General features: G+C 38.5%; 1 protein-coding gene across 11 annotated transcripts in view; it reads left to right on the forward strand.

Moving 5' to 3' along the window:
- LOC113112320 (lysosomal-trafficking regulator-like) overlaps window positions 1–20888 on the forward strand; it is a 68549-nt gene that overhangs the window by 16390 nt on the left and 31271 nt on the right. For 9 of the 11 annotated variants that reach the window (XM_026277773.1, XM_026277779.1, XM_026277778.1 and 6 more), the window contains 16 exons: window positions 1786–1972; window positions 3376–3466; window positions 4005–6093; window positions 6697–7675; window positions 8743–8904; window positions 10623–10779; window positions 12285–12511; window positions 12984–13050; window positions 13529–13638; window positions 15019–15385; window positions 15794–15926; window positions 16430–16603; window positions 16700–16860; window positions 18314–18504; window positions 19679–19927; window positions 20324–20497. In XM_026277773.1, the coding sequence (XP_026133558.1) occupies window positions 1786–1972; window positions 3376–3466; window positions 4005–6093; window positions 6697–7675; window positions 8743–8904; window positions 10623–10779; window positions 12285–12511; window positions 12984–13050; window positions 13529–13638; window positions 15019–15385; window positions 15794–15926; window positions 16430–16603; window positions 16700–16860; window positions 18314–18504; window positions 19679–19927; window positions 20324–20497 (5518 nt within the window). Of the gene's footprint in view, window positions 1–350; window positions 510–1785; window positions 1973–3375; window positions 3467–4004; window positions 6094–6696; window positions 7676–8742; window positions 8905–10622; window positions 10780–12284; window positions 12512–12983; window positions 13051–13528; window positions 13639–15018; window positions 15386–15793; window positions 15927–16429; window positions 16604–16699; window positions 16861–18313; window positions 18505–19678; window positions 19928–20323; window positions 20498–20888 lie in introns of those variants that run through there. The other 2 variants (XM_026277781.1, XM_026277774.1) reach the window with 2 other exon arrangements.

Consider the following 20888-nt stretch of genomic DNA (forward strand, 5'->3'; position numbering starts at 1 on the left):
TTTGCTCATGTTGTTCCACACCCAACTGACTTGGGTCCATTTCTAAAATCTGGTTTACTCATTTAAAGAAATACAAGCATGGCTGTGCAAAATATGAAAAAATGGTTGGCAGAGGGGTAAGATTTGTTTTTACATAACAGGATTGTTTCAGCATCTGGAAAATGGCAGGTTCACCGTCTAAGCTCTACAAAAAAAACACCCCCAGACCTGACCAGAAGTTTACTTCCCAGCCTGCCCCTGTGCGACCATGTGACATCACATGCTTTCATGTGATGCGCTGATCAACTCAAAATCTGGAAAGCTTCCCTCTGAAATTCCAATTTAATGAAATTTACAGAGCAGGACAGAAAATTCAGTCACTAGTGAAGTGTGGAGGCATGTGGACGCAGTCTTGATCGTTGTGTTTCATTCAGAGACGTTACTACGAGCATGAGTGGAATATGTATGTGGCTGAAACACTGCAGATGATGATGGAGATTTTGAGATCCACTGCGGGCTGCTTATAGGAGGTACTGTAGATTATTGTCGATTTTAAAGGAGGCGTGTCTTTAAAGCTCCGTCGGGGTGTGTTTATGATGCGTGTGATGGAGCTGCTGTGATGTAAAGGAACGTATTTCACGTATTTAACTGTGAAATATATATTAACATTTGATGTTTATTATAAAAATAATGCAATTTAATTTTTTATACAAATGTATTATTATTGTTAATAGTAGTAATAATAATAGTAATATTTGACCTGGATTTTTATTACATTTCTTTGTAGAAATTTAGTCCTTAATGTCTTTAAAAGAAATGAGGATAAATCAATGTCTGGGAATTGTTCTGCTCGTTGTGACCGTTTGTTCTGCTGTGTGTGCTTTTGTGAAGTGAGACGGCTGAAATCCTGTCCAGCGGTTGCTGTGGTGGATGGAAAAACTGTTTGATGTGATATGATACAGTACGCTGCAGCAGTGTCTGATGACAGGATCGGATGTCCGTGTCCATGAAGCCTAACATCATACCATAACATACATTTCACTGAGCAAGTTTGATTGGTTAGCTGCATTATTAATCACTTCACTGGCTGCCGGTGTATCACATAATTAATTTTAAAGTCCTGCTATTAGTTTTTAAATCATTAAATGGGTTATTGCCTGCTTACCTTTCTGATCTACTGACACTTCACCAACCTACAGGAGCTCTTAGGTCTGAGAACTTAGACCTCTTAGTGGTTCCTAGATCAAAACTTAAAAATAGAGGAGATAGAGCATTTTCTATTGCTGCTCCAAGACTGTGGAACGATCTCCCACCTGAAATTAGAACTGCACCCACCCTGTCCATTTTTAAAGTGAGGTTAAAGACTTTTCTATTTGATCTGTCTTATACAAAATAAATGTTGATGCAGTTGGCCTGTTTGTCATTGTCTTTTATTGTGTTATGGTGTTTATTTAAAATTTTTGCATTCTGTATAGCACATTGGTCAACGGAAGTTGTTTAATTGTGCTTTATAAATAAAGTGATTGATTGATTGATTAATATGAATGAGAGAGTGGGGTCAAAAGGGCTGCCAGCATTTGAGATATTGCGATACTGATCCAGTATTTTTTTTAAGCAGATTTTCTTGTATATAAATCAGTTTATATAGAGGTACTTATTGGACATGAAACCACCTGAGCAGTTTCACTTGTTTTATTTTTCTTGTTGATTTATACAAAAAGAGAACTGCAATGCATGTGAAACTAAAGCAGAGCTCTAGCAGATGATTTACATGTATTCATGCTCTCGATTTCTCACCTCCATCAGCTCGGACATGAGTGGGGCCAGTAACACCCTGGCACGGGAGTTCCTGACCGATGTGCACCAGTTGTGTAGTGCGGTGGCCCAGCGGGCCGAGGACGAGGAGGAGAGTCACATGGTGGCACTGGGAGAGTATCTGGTGCGTGGACGCGGGTTCCTGCTCCTCAGCACCCTGGACTCTGTCATTGATCAGGTCAGTCAGAGAAGCTTCATTTGAAGATATTTGAACCCTATAAACCCTACTAAAGCATCAAAATGATCAATTACTCCATGCCTTGTGTCGTCTGATTTGATAGTTTGTTTAATAAGTAAAAAGGTATTTGAGTATAATTGTGCAAATGTCCACTTTCAGCTGGTGGTTCACATGTTTTTTTTTGCTGTCAATTCTTTACTGCATTATATGATTTCTTTACTGATTCTTATAAAGTAAATGTAAGAATAACGTTGAAATTGTTAGTAATATTTCCTGATGAAGCTGCTCAGCTTTACTTGATTCTCCACTAATCATTTTAGAAAAATCAGTATTAGGCTTTTGACAAGCGTTTATTTGTTCATCTCTCAATCATCATTGTCTTGCATTGCATTATATGATTTTATCATTTCAATATAATCTTAGTAAGACAGATTATTGGAGATATAAAGTGACGACTGATATTTGTCATCAAAATAAATATCATCATCTCCACTAATAAAATAAAACTGTGGTATTTCCTCCTTGAAAATGAGCTCCATATTCTAACTGTTTAGGATGAACCTTTTTAGATTTTATTTTCATTAAACTGTTCCATATAACAATAGATTATTTTGTGTGTGAGGGTTAACAGTTTAAAGCAGTACACAAGTGTTCCTGTAGCTCGACTGGTGGAGCATTGCATTTAAAGCAGAACACATGAGATTTTGTTATTTACACATGAAGCAAGAGTAGTGCAAAAAATACAGTGCAGAATGTGGAGGGAAATTACAATTGGTTTATTTGATCCCATGTTTTCCTTCAGACCCTTCTCTACTGCTTATTCTTCAGTTTAACTCTTTGAAGTGAGAGTCCTTATGAATCATGTCTGGAGTGGTTCTTACTCACAGGACATGGGCCTTTTCTCTGAACTTGGCACTGCTTAACAATCAAAATCCATTGCCTGTGTGTTTGCATTGTGGTGGGTCAATATAGCTCCCTAGACACTTTTCTAATTAGCTTACGAGATACTTGTTTACCTGGGGTCACAAAGCTCTGTGGCAGGCAGTCCCCTGTATTTACTTTTAATTCACATGTGTCAGGGTGTTTTCACTTCTCCTTGTGAGGAATGCTTTCTTGTTTAGGGTGGAGCCAGTATTTAGAGGCTTGCTGTCATACCTCATGTCCAGCCAATCCTGCATTTAACTTAATCGGTTGGAAGAAAACCTCTAGATAACACTGTTTTTGTTGTCTGCGATTGTCTATCTTTTGCGTAGCTCTGGAAACTAGTTTGCCAAGAGAGGAAGGGCACTATGAAGCAGATGTGAGATTAATAATCTGCTTCTAGGTGGTCATCAACACAAGGAGACTGTTTTTTGATTAGATTTGCAGGGACTGAATAAAGAATTAACTTCCCTTTTACTTAGGAGTTGACCTGTCGGGAAGAGCTGCTTACACTCTTGTTGTCTCTGCTTCCTCTGGTCTGGAAGATTCCTGTTCAGGAGGAGAAAGCCCCAGGTGAGTCACTTCATTTTATAAAGCCCTTTAATAATGCATGCTTCATTTTGAGAATGCACTGGAGGTATACTGTAACCCACCTTGAACCTTAAATTAAATAATTATGTGCTAATATTAAATGACATTCTGGGATTGCATTTAGTTGGAAAGATGATATACCTTTACACAATTTGTTTATAATGGCAGTGATCTTACAAGGACGCCATTAATTTTTAAGTAGCTGCGTGCAGGAACAAGTGAAACCATGAGATGGCTTGTATTATGAAGCAATATGGTTAAAGGATGATGGAAAGAATAATACTTGTAATACTTTTCATTGATCTTGAGGCCTAAGGTATTTAGTGCAGGCATGCTGATCTTTTCCAGCAGCTGCTTTCCACATTGTTGAGTTATTAGTTTCTGTAATTGTTTTGTAAACGGAGCTTTGTAGGTCATCATGACTTGCTCTGATAAAACCAGATGAAACCAGTTAGTATAAGTGGTTGATGCTAGTCAGGACAATCAATAAACATTTCCTACTCTGCTTTTTTGACTTTAGATTTCACCCTGCCTTCACTACTAGAGGTGTTTCTATGCCAAGAGGGAAGGACCATCCCCCAAAAGGCAGGGCAAGATAGATGTGATGTGCAGAACTCTGGGAAGCATTTATCTGGCTCCTGGAAGTCACGTCGTTCACGTAGAACAGCTCAGCGGTACTCAGTGAGGGATGCAAGCAAATCTCAGCTTTCCACATCAGATTCTGAAGCCAATTCGGATGAAAAGACCACAAATACTGGGAGCAAACATCGCAGATTCCACAGTTCGGCTGTTCGTGTCAGTTGCCAGCTTCACCAGTCCAACAATCCATCACAGCCAGCATTGCAGCTTCCCACTCTTGATGCCATGAGCACCACTGAGCCTTCCCAACCTCCCAGACTGTTTGGATCTCACACGTTAGATCCTAACATGCTAACAGACCCCACCACTCTCTCCATCTTCAACCGCATGGAGAACTCGCCTTTTGACCTTTGCCACGTCCTACTCTCTCTTCTTGAAAAAGTCTGCAAATTCGACATGACCATCAATCATAACCCAAGCTTGGCGGTCAGTGTCGTTCCCACGCTCACAGAGATACTCACAGAGTTTGGTGACTGCTGTGGTCCTGTTGGTGGTGGTAGAGGTGGGATGGATGAGCTAGCTGGAGGCTGGACTGAGGAGCCAGTTGCACTTGTTCAAAGGATGCTTTTACGCACAATTCTGCACTTGATGTTTGTAGATATGGGTCAAAATGAGACCCTTCCTGATAATCTGCGTCGAAGCTTGACTGACCTCTTTAGAGCAACTTTAAAAATTCGTACCTGTTTAGAAAGGCAAGCTGACCCTTTTGCACCAAGGCCAAAGAAGACTCTGCAGGAGATACAAGAGGATTTTTCCTTTTCAAAGTACCGTCACCGGGCCTTGCTACTGCCAGAACTCTTGGAGGGTGTCCTGCAGTTACTACTAGGCTGTTTACAGGTCTCTGCTCCAAACCCTTTCTTTTTCGGTCAGTCTCTTGAGTTAGTTCATGAATTTGTCCAACACCGTGGCTTGGAGCTCTTCGAGGCAACAGCTCTCCGCCTTGAGGCCTTAGCAGAATCTCGAGATTCAGAAGTCAGCAGTGAGGCATCGGAGCGTCTTCGTTGTCTGATAGCTGATGTACTTAAGATAATCAGTGCGGTCAAGAGGGCCAAGTCAGAGCAGCTACACCAGTCTGTTTGTGCACGTCGTCGACATCGTCACTGCGAATACTCCAGCTTTTTGCACCATCACCGTGACCTCTCAGGACTGCCGGTATCCGCTTTCAAGCAAGCAGCCCGACGTAATCCTTTTGAGGAGATCTCAGAGGGTCATGATGGAGAAGTGCGGTACCCTGAACGATGTTGTTGCCTTGCAGCTTGCACCCACCAATGTTTGCGCCTTTTCCAGCGCCTGTCACCCTCAGGTCCTGCTGTGCTGCAGGTATTGGCAGGTGTGCAAACTGTTGGCATCTGTTGCTGCATGGATCCAAGGTCCATAATTGGACCAATGCTCCAGGCGTTTCAGGCTCCAGGACTTCGGAGCTACCAGTCCCATGTGTTGAGTGTCCTTAGTAGACTAGTCTTAGAACAGCTTGGAGGTGGTCAACCTTCCCAAAAGGCTAAGCTTGCCTCCTGCAACATTTGCACTTTGGATAGTAGCCAGTTACCTGGCCTTGAAGAGACTTTACAGGTCTATGGACCTAAGAAAGAATCAAACTTATCCACATCCCCGTCTCCCTCTTATCGTTCCCAAGGTATTCTGCCCAGTGGAGGAGCTGAAGACATGCTATGGAAGTGGGATGCTTTAGAGGCCTATCAAGAAATTGTGTTTGGGGAAGACTGGCATTTAAGTCAACAAATTGCCAGTCATGTATGTCAGTTGACTTTACGAGGAAATGCAGTAGTGCAATGGCAACTCTACACTCATATTTTTAACCCAGTACTTCAGCGGGGTGTGGAATTAACCCATCATGCCCAGCAACTTGGTGTTTCAACTACTTGTAGCCAAGTCTGCAGTTACCATACCCATTGTTTCCCGGTTGAGGTACTACTGGTTTATCTTCAAACTTTGCCTGCTCTGCTTAAGTCAAGGTATGACCATGTTCTTTCTCTCTCTAATTCACTGTTGTTTAGGTTCTTTAATGGGACTTTGACACTGGGCATGTTTACTGCAGTCTCGCTTAATTCTGTCGAACCCTGGTGCATTTGAGTTCATCTCATGCAACCACAAATTTTCACTGCGCATGATCGAAAACACAGTGTGGGTCAATATATTTTTATTAATAGGTGCTATTATGCACAACAGAATGAACAAGGCTGGTATTTACTGTATGTGCATTGCATGAAGATGCCATTCTCTTTTGTGGAGACCACTCGTTTGTTGCTCGGATTGGCCTGACTCTGCATGATAACACTGCATGCTCACTCTCACTTGTATCCAAGGTAAATCATCACCCGTGTCATTCATTTCCATTATGCTGATCTCAGCTCACCTCCCAGAGGTAGTTTCCAATTCGATAACATGGTGCACTCCCAGGTCTGCATGAAAACTCACATTAACAATTTTGCATGCATCCCAACCTCTATTTTAAACTAAAGTGCCAGTGTGGAAGTCCCCTGTATAAGCATTTCAATAATCTGAGATTCCAATGTCCTTACTGAATTTACAATTTCTGATTTTGTATTCCAACACAGCCGGGTGGTACGTGACCTGTTCCTGAGTTGTAACGGACTGAACCAAATCACAGAGTTGATCTACTTGGATTGCACTCGTCTATGGGCACTGAAAGTGTTCGAGACACTCGTTTTGAATGCGTGGCACAATCATGTAGATTCTGCTGTGCATGAGCCAGAAAGAGCAGAAGCTCAGGAGAGGGAAGCTGTTCTTGGGCTTGTAGATGAACTGAGTTCACGTGGGGCTGGCGAAGGACCTCAGAGCCTCACAAAGTTTTATGAAGGCCTGAAAGAGGCATGCCCTCACCCAAAGGGCAAAAGTGCATTTTCTGCAGTAGGGCGTAACCGAAGTGAGGCGCATTTAAACACAATCAACTTTTTTCTGTGTGTTGCCTTCCTATGTGTAAGCAAGGAGGCAGACTCTGATAGAGACTCTGCTAATGACTCTGAAGACACCTCAGGCTATGATAGTACGGCTAGTGAGCCGTTGGGTGGGCGACTGCCCTGCCTTTCCCCAGACAGTGTGGCTCTCCCCTCTAAAGAACAGATACGAAGGGCTGCCGATGTTTGGTCAGTATGCCGATGGATATACATGACCAGTCCAGTATTTCAGAGGCAGTTCTTTAGACTGGGAGGTCTAGACGTCTGTTTGCGTCTAATGACAATGGTCATCCAGAAACTCACATCTAAAAACAAAGACTGTAAATTTAAGAAAAAGAGAGAGAGTAAGGGCAAAAGCAGTCCATCTCATGTAGACACTCCAACTCAAGCTCTTACAGGACAGTTTGACAATATAGCGACAGCTACAGGTACAGAGGAAACCCACCAGCATGACACACTCAACCCCTCTCAAGACGAGACCAAGTCAAGTGACCCAACACACAGGCTTGAAGAGGAATGGCCTCTCCAGAGCATCCGACTGCTGGAGGCGCTTTTGGCAATCTGCCTCCACAGTGCCAGTTCAGCCACACAGAGATTTGAACCAGACCTTTCATTTCAGGTACAGTGGACACACATACTTAAGATATCTTGAGAATGCTTACAGCCGAAAGCATAGGCTTTTAAAGTATACGGTCTTTGATAGCATGCACAAACCAAGTGATCAACACATGCTTACTAGAAAGCTTCATCCGTATCCAGCGTCTTTGAAGTTTTGACCTATTATACATGACTTTGTTCTTGTTGAAACTACAGTTGTGGGTGTTTCTGAACCCCATAAGCAGTCACAAACATGAGTTCTTGTTGTCTTTAGTAGTTTGTTGTCTTTCTGTCTCATTTGTTTCTTTTTCGACTTCGTAAAACACCCCACCCACCTGGTGGACAAAGTAATTAATGCGCACACACACACACGCACACACACACACATATAAAAGTACAGGTTGGACGGTTCACTGAAAGAAATCGATCCGTTCGGTTCTCCATACTTAAATCTGACAACGCATCTATAATATGGTTCGCTTTATATAACACGTAAAACAAACAGGGTTCAGCTAATATGTTTCTGTTGATGGATGCACATTCTGGCTTTCCAGACATTACAACAACAGAGATGGACCCACATTTGAGTGCTTTACAACTTCTGTACCTAAAAACTAATTGCTAGACCCACCTAAATAAAACTGAAAATCACTGTTTATTTTATTTGTATCTTCACTCTATTGTATTTATTTGTGCTGTTCCTTGTAGTTAGAATATTCTTAAAAATATGTGATACAATTTTTTTTTTCGTTGAAAGTATAGTTTTTCCAAACTGTGACTAACACCGTGAAAAAGTTGAACCGTTCCACCCCTAAAAATGGAGTAAAATCTGGCTATAAATACTTTTTTACAGTTTTATAAGATTGAAGGCATTTTAGATTTTGTCCAGTGATTTTTCGTTTTACTGAGCTCACTGCACTGCATTCTGCAATTACCTTCTTAATAAAGGAGAAATGTAATGTTGCATCAGGAGCCTTAAATAATGCCAGAAATTGCTGTCAGTGTACGCACACTAGGTTTTAAAACGGAGCTATTGATTGCCATTTTGCAGTGAGTGACTATGTAATTTTCCCACGCTCTATCCAACAGCTTCAGTCCGTAGAGGAGACACTGTGTGAGGTCAGGGATCAGCTCTCTCAATCTGGAGTTGTGAATTCCCAACTAGCAGTTCCTCTGTTTGATTCCTTACTACACGTGGCATTGGCTGAGATGTTCTGCAGTCCAGAAGTCATCCAGGAGAAACCTGACAAGGTAATTTGGTTGTCTTTAGTGTCCCGACCTGAACATCCATGCTTTACGTTTGGGTGTCTCAGGTTTGAGTCTGATCCTCACCACATCGCCCCTCTTTCGTCTCACCCAAGCATATGGTTTCCTTTCACTGCCTGCGGTCTAAAACATTACAAATATTTATAAAATATTTAACATTAAACAAAACTGATAGAGAGGTTGCAAGATTTATATAACTAGCTTAGTTGATGCTTTCAGTTGGATTGAGGGCTTTTCTTCCCAGCAGGTTATTCTGAAGTGGAACACATCACCGAATAATTCCCAAATATAACTTATCATTGGGACACACTAAGATTTACTTTGGCACTCTGTAGTTCTTTAAGTAAATCTGCTTTTTGACCTCTGGCCAGAACACAGACAAATGTGTGATTGAGTACTGCGGGGCACAAGAGGGATATATTTTATGTGGAAACAGTCAGCTGATGTGGTCCTATGACCAAAATCTTTCTTTCTTTTTTTTTTTAAACCAGCTTTCTGAAATCACAAACTCTGTATCTCTAAAAGAAACAACACCAGAAGTGATGTTATTAGAATTGTTTACTTTATTTTTTTGCAATGCAACAGTACATTATTCCGAAAAGCGCTCATTTTCTAGAAGGTAAGTCCGGCTTTGCTTTAATCTGCTGTGCTACCGTTGTTTGATTGATTTATTTATTTTTTTTAACTTCTGATATGTTGTGCTGTAGGGAAATGAAAGCTCTTAAAAATTTAGAAGTGGTAACGGTGTGCTTGTGGGTTTTTTTTTTGTACTTTGATGAACACATAGTCCTTTTATTTATTATTAAATAAACTAATTAATAAAATGACGTTTTTATTAGTTATCAGATGGTAAAATTAGTGTCTTCACAGTTTTTTTAGGTTTTTGGATGACGCTTATCATTGCAGTGCAGCATTTTACACACTATTTTCACTGGTCTTAAAAAGTTTGTACAATCTTAAAAAATAAAAAAGCCTCAAATCATAATTAGTTCTCCTCTAATATGTTCTACACAATGCTTCAGAAAACCTATAATGAAAGTGCAGGTGAAGAATTAACAGGAAGTGAGGCAGTATCTGAGCAAAGGTTTTGAATATCCTCATAAAGCTTCTATGGTACAATTCCCTGATAATGCCTCATACAGTGATGGTTTCTGAATTTAGTGCTACCTATTGATCTGCAATTCTACATTTCTTGTCACTTAAAATGTATGGTCAAACAACAACAGCAATAATAATAATAGAATTTTAATAATAAAAATCATTTTATTATGTAATTTTTATTATATAATGTTTAATAATATTATTTTATCTGTTTTATTTAAATATTTTTTGAATTGATTGAATTACACTGTTTAATTTCACTCAGTTAATTTCTCTTTATATTATTTTTTATTATATATAATTCATCCCACAATCTAGTAGGAGTGGTATAATAATAATAAAGTATATGTTATTTCATTATAATTTAATATTTAACTATAGATTTATTTATATTCTTTTTAAATTATCATCTCAGTCTACTATTGTTGTAATTAATTCAGTATATTTATATTTTAATAATAAATTCTATGTTTTATTATATTTTAAAAAATTTGAATCTATTTTATTGAAATTTTTTCTTAATTTCTGTTTGTATATTTATGTGTGTTTTTATTATAATCCATCCTTCTGTCTAGTTCTGATCTTTCTGTCCCTCTGCGCAGAAGCCTCAGGTCAGTGGTGAGGTGTCACCTCCAGCAGGTGATCTGTCAGAGGAGGTGGATGAAGCTCAGGTGAGTGGTGCTCCACCTTTGGGAGAAGAGGAAGGCTATGACGCAGACAGTGAAAGTGACCCAGAGGACTCCACCCGTCAGGAGGAAGGTAGGACCACCCGTTTATACTGACATTGTGCTGGTCATTTGTGTGCTGACACTTGTGTTTAACTGTATCTCTGTTGGCTTTAAAGGCTCATGTAAATGTTAGCATCCTGAACTGAGAGAGCAAACTAATTATCATCACAGTTGGCCAGGCTGAGAAAGGCATAGTAACTGAAAGCAGGGGAAGTTTCTAGAATGTTTTAGCCGGTCTGCGCTGGTTAGTGTCAGGTAGTCTGAGTAAACGTCTGGTCAAGCGGTATGTGATCCTGTTCTCTAGTCACATGCAGCGCTGGCTCTCTCACCCTGACAATGGTGTCATTGTTTCCCTTCGGCTATGATGTAAGACCGCCGTGTTGAGCCGTGTCTTGTGACTACAGCTTCTGACCAGTCTGTTACGTACACAGATATGTGCATGATTTTGTAAGTTCTCTCGAGGGCTTTTAGTTGATGTAATTTATAATGGAGGGAACTGAAGGCAAATAGCAGAGTCTTGTTTGTTTTCTTGTAGTTGGAGTTTGTTGTCAGCATCTGATGAATCTGTTCTTTTAATCTTTTAATTTCATTCATTTAGACAAAGAAAGATGCCCATCACTCATGTCTACTGTTGGTCTCTCACTCTCTATTGTTTTATCCATCCTTCTCTCTCCTTATTTGTTTATCTTGTTTGTCTTTGCTGTGTTTATATGTTTCTAGTGTTGTCAGAAGAACAGATGTTGGTACCAGTTAGAATTGAAATGTAAAAAATATGACGATACCAGGACTTCCCGTTAGCCTTTTGAGCGCTGTAATGTGGATTCTGAAACCCCTCTGATTGGCCTTTGGGTTCACACACTTAACAGATATGTCTGTGATTGGCTACACTGATCATCGCTTCATGCTGTTCACTGAGCGCAGATACACAGGAAACAAATACAGTAGCGGGAAATCCTGGCAGCATTAAGTCTTTAATATTTCAGTACCGACTGGTACCTAATACGACACTGTGTTTCTAAATGTCTTTCTTTTTTATTTTTATCTATCTGTAACATTGTCTATCTATCTATCTATCTATCTATCTATCTATCTATCTATCTATCTATCTATCTATCTATCTATCTATCTATCTATCTATCTATCTATCTATCTATCTATCTATCTGTCTGTCTGTCTGTCTGTCTGTCTGTCTGTCTGTCTGTCTGTTTATTTATATAGACTGTGTGTAGTGATGTTTGTGACAGAGTGCTCCGTGTGTGTGTGTGTGTGTGAGGCAGAACTTCATTAATGAAAATCACCCAGATCCTGCGTAGGAGCTGCAGGGTTGTCCACAGTTAAATCATGTGTGTTCTGTGGTGTGTGGCACCTCCATCAGCTTAATTCATTTCCCTGAGCAGGAGCTCTGAGTGCTGTGAGCAGCCTCTGTACATTCAGCACTTGCTCCTCAGTCCTTCTGTATGTACTCTTGCAGCACCACCAGTTATTCTTCATTATTATTGTGTTGCTTATAGTCCCTCTTCTGTCTTCCTGTGACAGGGATGAAGGTGGAGGCCGGAGTCCCGTCAGGGGAATGTACATTAGGAATGGCAGGAGTGCCTCAGGGCTCGGTCAGCGGCCGTCTGCTGTTCCCGGAGATCTGCTTGATGGAGCTGCAGCTATTAGCCAGCGGCTCTCCGGACCTGGAGGTTTTGTGCCATGTGTTGCAGAGTGTGTTAGGAGCCGTGAAAGGCCACCACAACAACGCAGCGCTGCTCTATCAGCAGGTCAGACTCTCATCTCATGCCAAACTGATTTATTCATGTGTGCTACTGTTACATATTAATGCTACACAGTGACTATCTTATTCCAAAAAACATTTCTTCTACATTACCTACCTTCAGTTGGTATAAAGTTTTGTTCCATTAACCAGTTGAAAGAATATACCTGAAACCAAAGAATCTACGTAGCAGGAACAAGATGACCTTATGCAAACCTTTTAGTAATTAGAGATTTTTAGTTATTTTAGTTCTAAACAGGAGAGTCTGGAGTTTTGAGCCTTACAGCTGCATTGTTGACGTTTCTTTATGATTTTCATTGGAGAAGTCTTTATAGGATTTCTAAAGTTTTATATTTTTTTGTTGTTGTTGCTTTGTCCCATTGTCAGTAATGATTTGAATACATTGACCAGCCAGATTAAAACATCTTTACAGTATTTATGAGGAAATGTGACCCATCATGCTCTTTTTCTCTTGTCAGGGTGGTGTGAAAGCCATTCTCACTGGATTTCAGAACATTCTCAGCCAATCAGATGCCTCCTATGAAGGTGTATATTATTTATTCTTAAATTATGCATGTTTCTTCCAGTTATCATTACTGTAATATGTCCTGATGTTTTGTTTTTATATTTTTGAGTTCAATCATAACTCTCATTATTCTCAAGGGGTTTCTTACAGTATTTTTATATATTGTCCAAAAATGCTGCAATAAATATTACAATGAAAAAAAAAAGGAATAACAGTTGAATGAAAGGCAGTACAACTAATAAAAATGATTTATACAGACTTTTAAAATGTCATATATATGTTTATATATATATAAATTAGGCCTTTCGATAGATTAAAAATTTTAATAAATTTATACACCCTTTTTCTGTGATTAATCACAATTATTTGCACACTTCATGAAATAAATATTAATTATTTTAGATAATTATAGATAGATTATAGTGCAATATCTGAGAGAAAAAAACAAAACAAAAGTATTGCCTATTTTGATTTAATTGGTCTAATTACTCAACGCAGAGTGCCAGACAATTCTGATGGAGCTGCTCGTTGCCATGGTGAGTGACAGGATCACAGCGGAGGAACTTGCCCTGTTGACACGCCTCTTCCTGGAGAAGACTCCGCCCACTGTGAGTGCAACACCACTTGGCATTTAAAAGTGTTATTGTGTACCAAAAACACTGCATCTGTATGTTTTTCCACAGAAAAGGCAAAGGTTTGAAACTACACAACACAAATGTGATCAGTGTGATCAAACACCCTATAAACAGGATTATTATAACACTGTGTCAGAAAGTGGACTGATGCAGAACGCCAGCCTTTGGATTGTCAAAGCTGATATGAATCAACCATGCTACGTTCTTTATCATTCGTTTTTTTGAAACATCTCTTAATATACTTTGTTTCTGATTGCCAATCCTTTACTTCTAAACACCTTCTAAGGTTTCTACATACAGTATGTTAAATATGCAAAACACAAAGACTATTATTATAAATCTAGATATAAGGCTTTAGAATAATTTGATCTCAGTTATCACCTTGTCAGCTGTGGGAAAACTATTCAGCTAGGTGTTCATCCTGACCCTTACCTTGTATATTCGAGATTTAACACAGTGAATTTAGTGTTTTCTTGATTTCTGTTTAACTGCTGTATGCCATCCTTGTATTTCCAGGCTGTCTCTTGGCACCTAGTGTTAGTTAGTGTTGTCTAGCCACGTCTATCAGCAGATCCCTCTATGAGCAGATATATTAGTGATCTGCTGATAGAGGCGGCTTTCAGACGCTCCTGAGTGTAGAGCGGTGAAGAGCGTGAATGTCATCAGTGTGGCAATTTCATGAAACCTGTCAATTGGTCATATTTACGAAGAATGCATTATGTTGGGGAGTATATTTGTGGATTGCTGTTCGTGTTCTACAAGTCTTTTCTGCTCATTGAGATCAAGCCTTCATTTGATCTAAAATACTGTAAAAAATTGTAATTAGTATAGTGAAATATCTAAAATTGCTACTTTTTTATTTGAATATATTTGATGTAAAGCTGAACTCTCAGCATCATTCCTCCAGTCTTCAGTGTCACATGATCTTCAGAAATCATTCTAATATGATTTACTGCTCAAGAAACATTTCTGATTATTATCAATAGTGAAAACTGATATATTTAGTTTTTCAGGATTCTTTGATGAATAGTTAAAAAAACAGCATTTATTTGCAAAAAAAAAATATTTTGATCAATTTAATGCATCTTTGCATAAGAAAAAAGTCCAACTGACAATAAACTCTTGAATTGTAGTTTATGTTTGCATACTATAGCAGACTTCTTCACAAGTTAAGGAAAATACAGTATACTGTATATAATTAAGTATTATATATATTTTATTTATTTATTTTATATTATTTAAGTATTATTTGGCATGCCACACATGTTGCAATGTTACATGATTTGAATAAAACTCTGCAAATAGCATTTCTTCATGAAATGCAGAAATCTTTGTTGTTTTCATCATCTGCAGGAGATCTTGCTGAGAGGCTTGCTTCAGATTGTGGAGGCTAATGCAAACACAGAGCCGCTCCACTTCATGTCCTTTCCCATGATCCCCGGCGCAGGGGTCCCTGGCGTGAGCTCCTCTCCTGGGATGAGGGCTCATGGGACGGCTGGTGGGAAGGGTGGAGTAAACACTCTTCTGAGAGGTAAATTGCCCCTGGGCCGTGGTGAAGCAGACATGAGCAGGTCCAGTCATCAGCGCAGCTCTCCCTGGCATACAGCACCCTTCCACCTGCCTCTGATGGGACAGAACTGCTGGCCTCACATGGCCAGTGGCTTCAGCGCCTCACTGTGGGTACGAGCGGGGAAGGATGAGGACGGCCGTTACAACAAGGGTAAGAGGAAGTGTTATTTTTAGAGCTTTATATAACTGTAGAATGCAGATTAGCATTATTTATATACTATAGGTTTTATTAATATTTTTACATCTTTTTTTTTTTCATTTTCTGGGTTAATTTTAGTTTTTTTTTTTTTCTATTTTCTAGATATCTTTCTTTTTTAACTCTTAATACTTGTAGTACTTGAACCTTACTTCAGCTTTAATCCAATTATGGACAATATTTATTTCATAGTTTTAGTTTTATTTTAAGTTTTAGTTTAGTTTCATACAACATTTTTGTTTCAGCTTTAATTTAATTACGGAAATAGATTTAGTTTTAGTTAACATTAACAGCACTGACACATGAGCACCATCCCACTATATCTGAGAAGAGGTTTGATGAGTGTTTGGCTGTGTGTTTCAGAAGAGGAGGCGTCTCTAACAGATGTCACAGAGCAGCAGACAGACAGATGTCTCCTCCATGTCCTCTCCATGGGCTCGAAGGCGCTGATGCTTCAGGTGTGGGTGAACATCTCCACCGGAGCCTTTACCTTCAGGTGAGGGACATGGTAAAACTTTAAAGTTATTCAAATCTAAAGTTGTGTCTGTTAGCAGTAGTTAATGCACTGTTGAACTAGCACGAAGATTAGCATTTATTTGAACTAAAATTAACAAAGGTTAATAATTGCTGTATTGCTTATTTTTAGTTCAATGATAGTTCATAATGCATTAAATAATGTTAGCAAATGGGAACTTCTTGTAAAAGTGTTACCAGTTATTTTGAAGTCGCTTGGATAAAGGAGTCTTCCAAATGTATACATTTAAATGTAATTACAGGAATGTTTTTTGGAATGATAATGATGTTTTATGTCTGGTAAAAATACTCTGTGCAACTTTACATTTATTTGTTAGATGTAGATTTCTCACCTTCAATGTACACAAGTTATTATTGGATAAATTATTAATTTGCAAGGTTGGCATCTTCCAGTTTCAGTGCATGAGCTCCATAAAGTGTGCTTTCCATGCTAAATTAGTAAAGTAACTCTGTTTATGAATTCAGGATCTGCATCGATCCTAACGACGAGATGAAGGCGGGTCTGTTGGCCCAGGCCGAGTCTGGAGACGGGGTGCTGACGTCAGGCCGCTGGCAGCACTTGGCTCTCACGTACACACAGCAGCCCGAGGGCAGGAAGATCATCCACGGTCAGCTGACCCTCTGGGTGGGCGGCATTCGGTGAGTCTGCCATTGCAGTGAGTTAGTGGATGATTTAAATAGATTGTTCTCATGCAGTCAGAATGTTTTAATCAAGCCTTCCTGTGCCACATACAGGAAATGTGACGCCTCGCTAGACTTCACTCTGCCCAGGAAGTCCAGTTTGTCATCAGACAGTAATAAGACCTACTGTATGCTTGGACACTATCAGCACTCCTCAGAGGAGCAGGCCAGCCCAAGTGCACGCTGGGATATGGGCACGCTGCTGCTCTTCAATGGTATGAAACCAGTTCTTATAGACCTTCCCTTCAGTATAATCATCTCCCCTTTGAAATGTTTGTGGTTTTTTATCAGATCAATTAAATACAGAATTTTTTATCAAATCTAAAACCATTAAAAAAATACTTATTAAAATTAATTAAAGATGAAAATAAACTGCCGAAAAATTCAAACTCGCAAAAATTTTAAATGTTGACTTGGCAACTAATTGTGTCTTTTTATCTCACATTTCAGATTTTGTTTTGTTTTTTTCTAGAAATTCTGAACTTGCAGTGATCTTTTATTTAAATGTTTTATTCCATGGTGGAATAACTTGCAAAAAAAAAAAAATTCTCAGTTTATATCACAAAGCCCTAAATAATAAAGAAATAAATAAAATAAAAAAAATATATATAAATATATTGTGGAAAATTAGACAAAAGTTAATAAAAGCTCTAAGAAATTGTTAGCTAATGCATTAAATAATGTTGACAAATGTTACCAACAAAAAAATTAAAATAAAAAAAATATATATATAAATAGTAATATTCAAGGATATGATTCTGAGTGTGGTTGGAAAGATGTTGTTGTTGGTATCGTGGGAAGTTTCCGTGTGTGAGCCACACATTCTCCACATTCTCTCCACACAACACACTTTTCTGAACAGAATAGTCGTTCTGTTGCTCCTAATCGGTCATGAATGAGCCCAGTCCAGCCGTTCTCAACTTGTGAAACGCTCTCATGTGGTTAGGTGCTCCAGTCTGTAGGTCAGCACACTCTCTGTACTGTTGTCGTTTGTCAAATCACATATTATAGAATATATTTGTTTTGAGTCTTGCCATTTTTTTATGTCATGAGAAAACGGTTTTATCAGGACAAGTTTTGACGGATTTTGTAAACTGGATAAAGAAAAACGTTTAAACATTTTTTTTTGTACGTACATTAAATCAATCTTTTTTTTTTTCTTTTTTTTTGAGTTGCATAAAGAAATTAGTTCATAAAATGAATGAAATTATTTGTGAAAGCTGATATGGCAACTATTAGAAATAAAATACAATAAAATATAAAAGTTAGATCCAAAACTAAAAATAAGAATTGTTGCCTTGTCAACCAACTGAAATAAGTTTACTTTAAAGGGGTGCACTAAACTAAAACACAATAAAAATAAATCTAAATACTAATATTTCAAATAAATTATAATGGTGACAAAAAAAAAAAAAACTTAGAAAAATGTCAACATTAATTCGTTTTAATGATGTTGTTAATGTATTTATGTAATGTATTTTTTTATATATATGTGACAAATGCAGACACATTTAAATGAATCAATGCATGTTTTCCACCCTTACTGTATTTTCATTATAACAACACAGAAGAATGATCTTTAATCATTTCATTTATATGCAACAATACAGTAGACAGTAGTAAACAGTGATATCTGCCTACATATAAACTAGTTATTGGTTGTTTCAGGCTCCAGAATTGACACTGCGGAGGCTTTTTACCTGTATGCCAGCGGTCCTGACCTCACCTCCATCATGCCCTGCAAGTACGGCAAGCCTCATGGGACACTATCCAAGTATGTGACACAGGAGGGTCTTCAGTGTGAGCAGATACGAGAGCTCCTCATGAGGAGTACAGACCTGGACATCGCACCTCTTATTGTAAGCCACTGCACCTATGAATGTGAATTAATTGTATTATCTCCCAAATGTCTCATATTTCACCAGAAGGCTTTTATGCAAATGCATCTGGCAGTGACACAGTTCAAAAGCTTGTTTATCTCCCTCAGTGCCTCTGAAAAGCAGGCAACATTATTTGTCATTTTGTGCATCATTTGCTGCTTGTTGAAATGCCTTCCCTGTGCACTTTTACCCACCGACATCTTAATTAGCTGTGATTTTACTCGTCTGAATGCTGTTCCAGGTGTTCATATGCTAATGCATTACATGCTCAGTAATTACTGCCATCAGAAAAATCCATTTCAACACAAACCTGAATACACTTCTTTTTCTGACAATATCTAGTGCTAATATAAAGTATTGTACATGTTTATCTAAAGAAACCTGTCAGAAATCTGTCCAAGTGATATTTCACCTTGAGATTGAAGGAAAATCATTAACCCTGTCAGCCTGAAATATGAAATAATAGTCAGAATGTAAAAAATTTTTTTGAAAATTAAGACTTTCTTGGACCTTCAACAATAAAATAACAAAGAAAATATTTAGACAAAATGTAAAACCAAAATGTTTCTTTATACATCAGGGTTTTGTGGCTCATATACTCTGAAAATTCAGAGGCCCAATCCAATGATGATTGAGAGATGAACAAATAAACGCTCCTCAGAAGATCCTGAGGATCAGATTTGAGACGCGCTGATTTTTCTACAAAATAACTGATGAAGAATCAAGTGTTCATCTGGAAATATTACTAACAATATCAAAGATATTTGTACATTTACTTTATAAATAAAGATTTAACAACAAAAAGGCGCATGAAGCAAGAACTGAAGGTGCACATTTGCACAATTTTACTAAAAAACTCTTAACTACCAAAAAGGCGACAGAAGGCTTGATCATGTTGATTATTTACAGTGCTTAGGAATTCACCCAGTAAATATGAAACAGTAGGTTTTATAGGGTAAATAATATATTAGCATAAAAAAAATGAAGCCTGTGTTTTAGGACAGTCAAGATTGCAGTGAAGCTGAACCTCACTTTTAGGAAAACCACTTTTCTTGCACTTACACTTAGTTTAGATTCTGCATCCAACATTGAACTAGAAAAATAATTTCCTTTGCCTGTATCTCAACACATGTGTGCATTTGTGTTTTTGCAGGAGAGTTTAGCAGTGGTGTATGCCCCCAGCACGCCGTCTCTCTACACCATATATGAGCCGGTGATCCGTCTGAAGGGCCAGGCCAAGTCAGCGGTGGCTTCCCAGCGGCCCTTCAGTGCCAAAGAGGTCCAGAGCTCCATCCTGGAGCCTCCTTTCCTCAGGACCATGATGCCCTGCCAGGCTCTCGGCCTTCACAGCGTCCTGCACAAGATCGGAGGCACCGGCGCCTTTGTCTTCCTGTTCGCTCGGGTTTGTGTTTGTCTGAATATCATCACTAGTAGAGACCAGGAACGTGTGGAATGAGTTATCTGTCACTTCTGCTTTACTGCAGTTTACAAGGGTGAACTAATATAATAATAATTTAGGAGCAGTGCTAATTAAAAAAGCAACAGATGCTTATCCTTTGGGTATGATGTCTACCAATTATTAAATGATTAAATCATTTAGTGCAGATGGATCTAGTTGAGTTTGCGCTCATCATGTTTGTTTTGCAGACAGTATTAATAATCATAATGTTGTTAGCTGAGGCTTTCTCTGTTCTGTGTGTTATAAGACTGAGATCTAAGACTGTCAGCATGAAAACACATTGATAGCTCACTTCATCTTCACTCTGTGGTGTATTTCACACACTCTGTCTGCTGGTAGACGGTGGAGTTGAGCGACTGTGAGAGAACGCAAGCTCAGGCTCTGCAGCTGCTGCTGTCTCTGGTCAAGAACAACCAGCATCGCACTCACGAGATGGAGTGTTACCACGGCTATTCCATGATTCACCAGGTTCTCATCAAGCCCAAGTGCATCGTGGGATACCACCTTCTGAAGGTGAGTTTTAGCCTGTGCATTATATATTAACAATATTTTTATAATGACAATTTGAAATTAAGCATAATGTTTTATTCTGCTTTTTATATGGTCAAAGTTTCCTACAGATGACTTTTAGTTGAACATGATCATTCCTCTAATAAAAAAAAGAAAAAAACATTTGAGACAATCTAAATATAATAAATTAGCTGAAAAAAATTAGTGTTTTTTTTTTCTACATCAGTTGAGCCAGCTCTTGTTATTTTAATATTATTTATACACTGTTATAATCTGTTTACATTTTTTATTATATTTTACTTATTTTATTTCCACTTTAATCTTTAAATCTAGTAATTTTATTGTATGATTTTGTCATTTTTATTGATATTTTAAAATGCATTTTTTTATTAAT

The sequence above is a fragment of the Carassius auratus genome, chromosome 13 (assembly GCF_003368295.1).
Source record: "Carassius auratus strain Wakin chromosome 13, ASM336829v1, whole genome shotgun sequence".
NCBI lineage: Eukaryota > Metazoa > Chordata > Actinopteri > Cypriniformes > Cyprinidae > Carassius > Carassius auratus.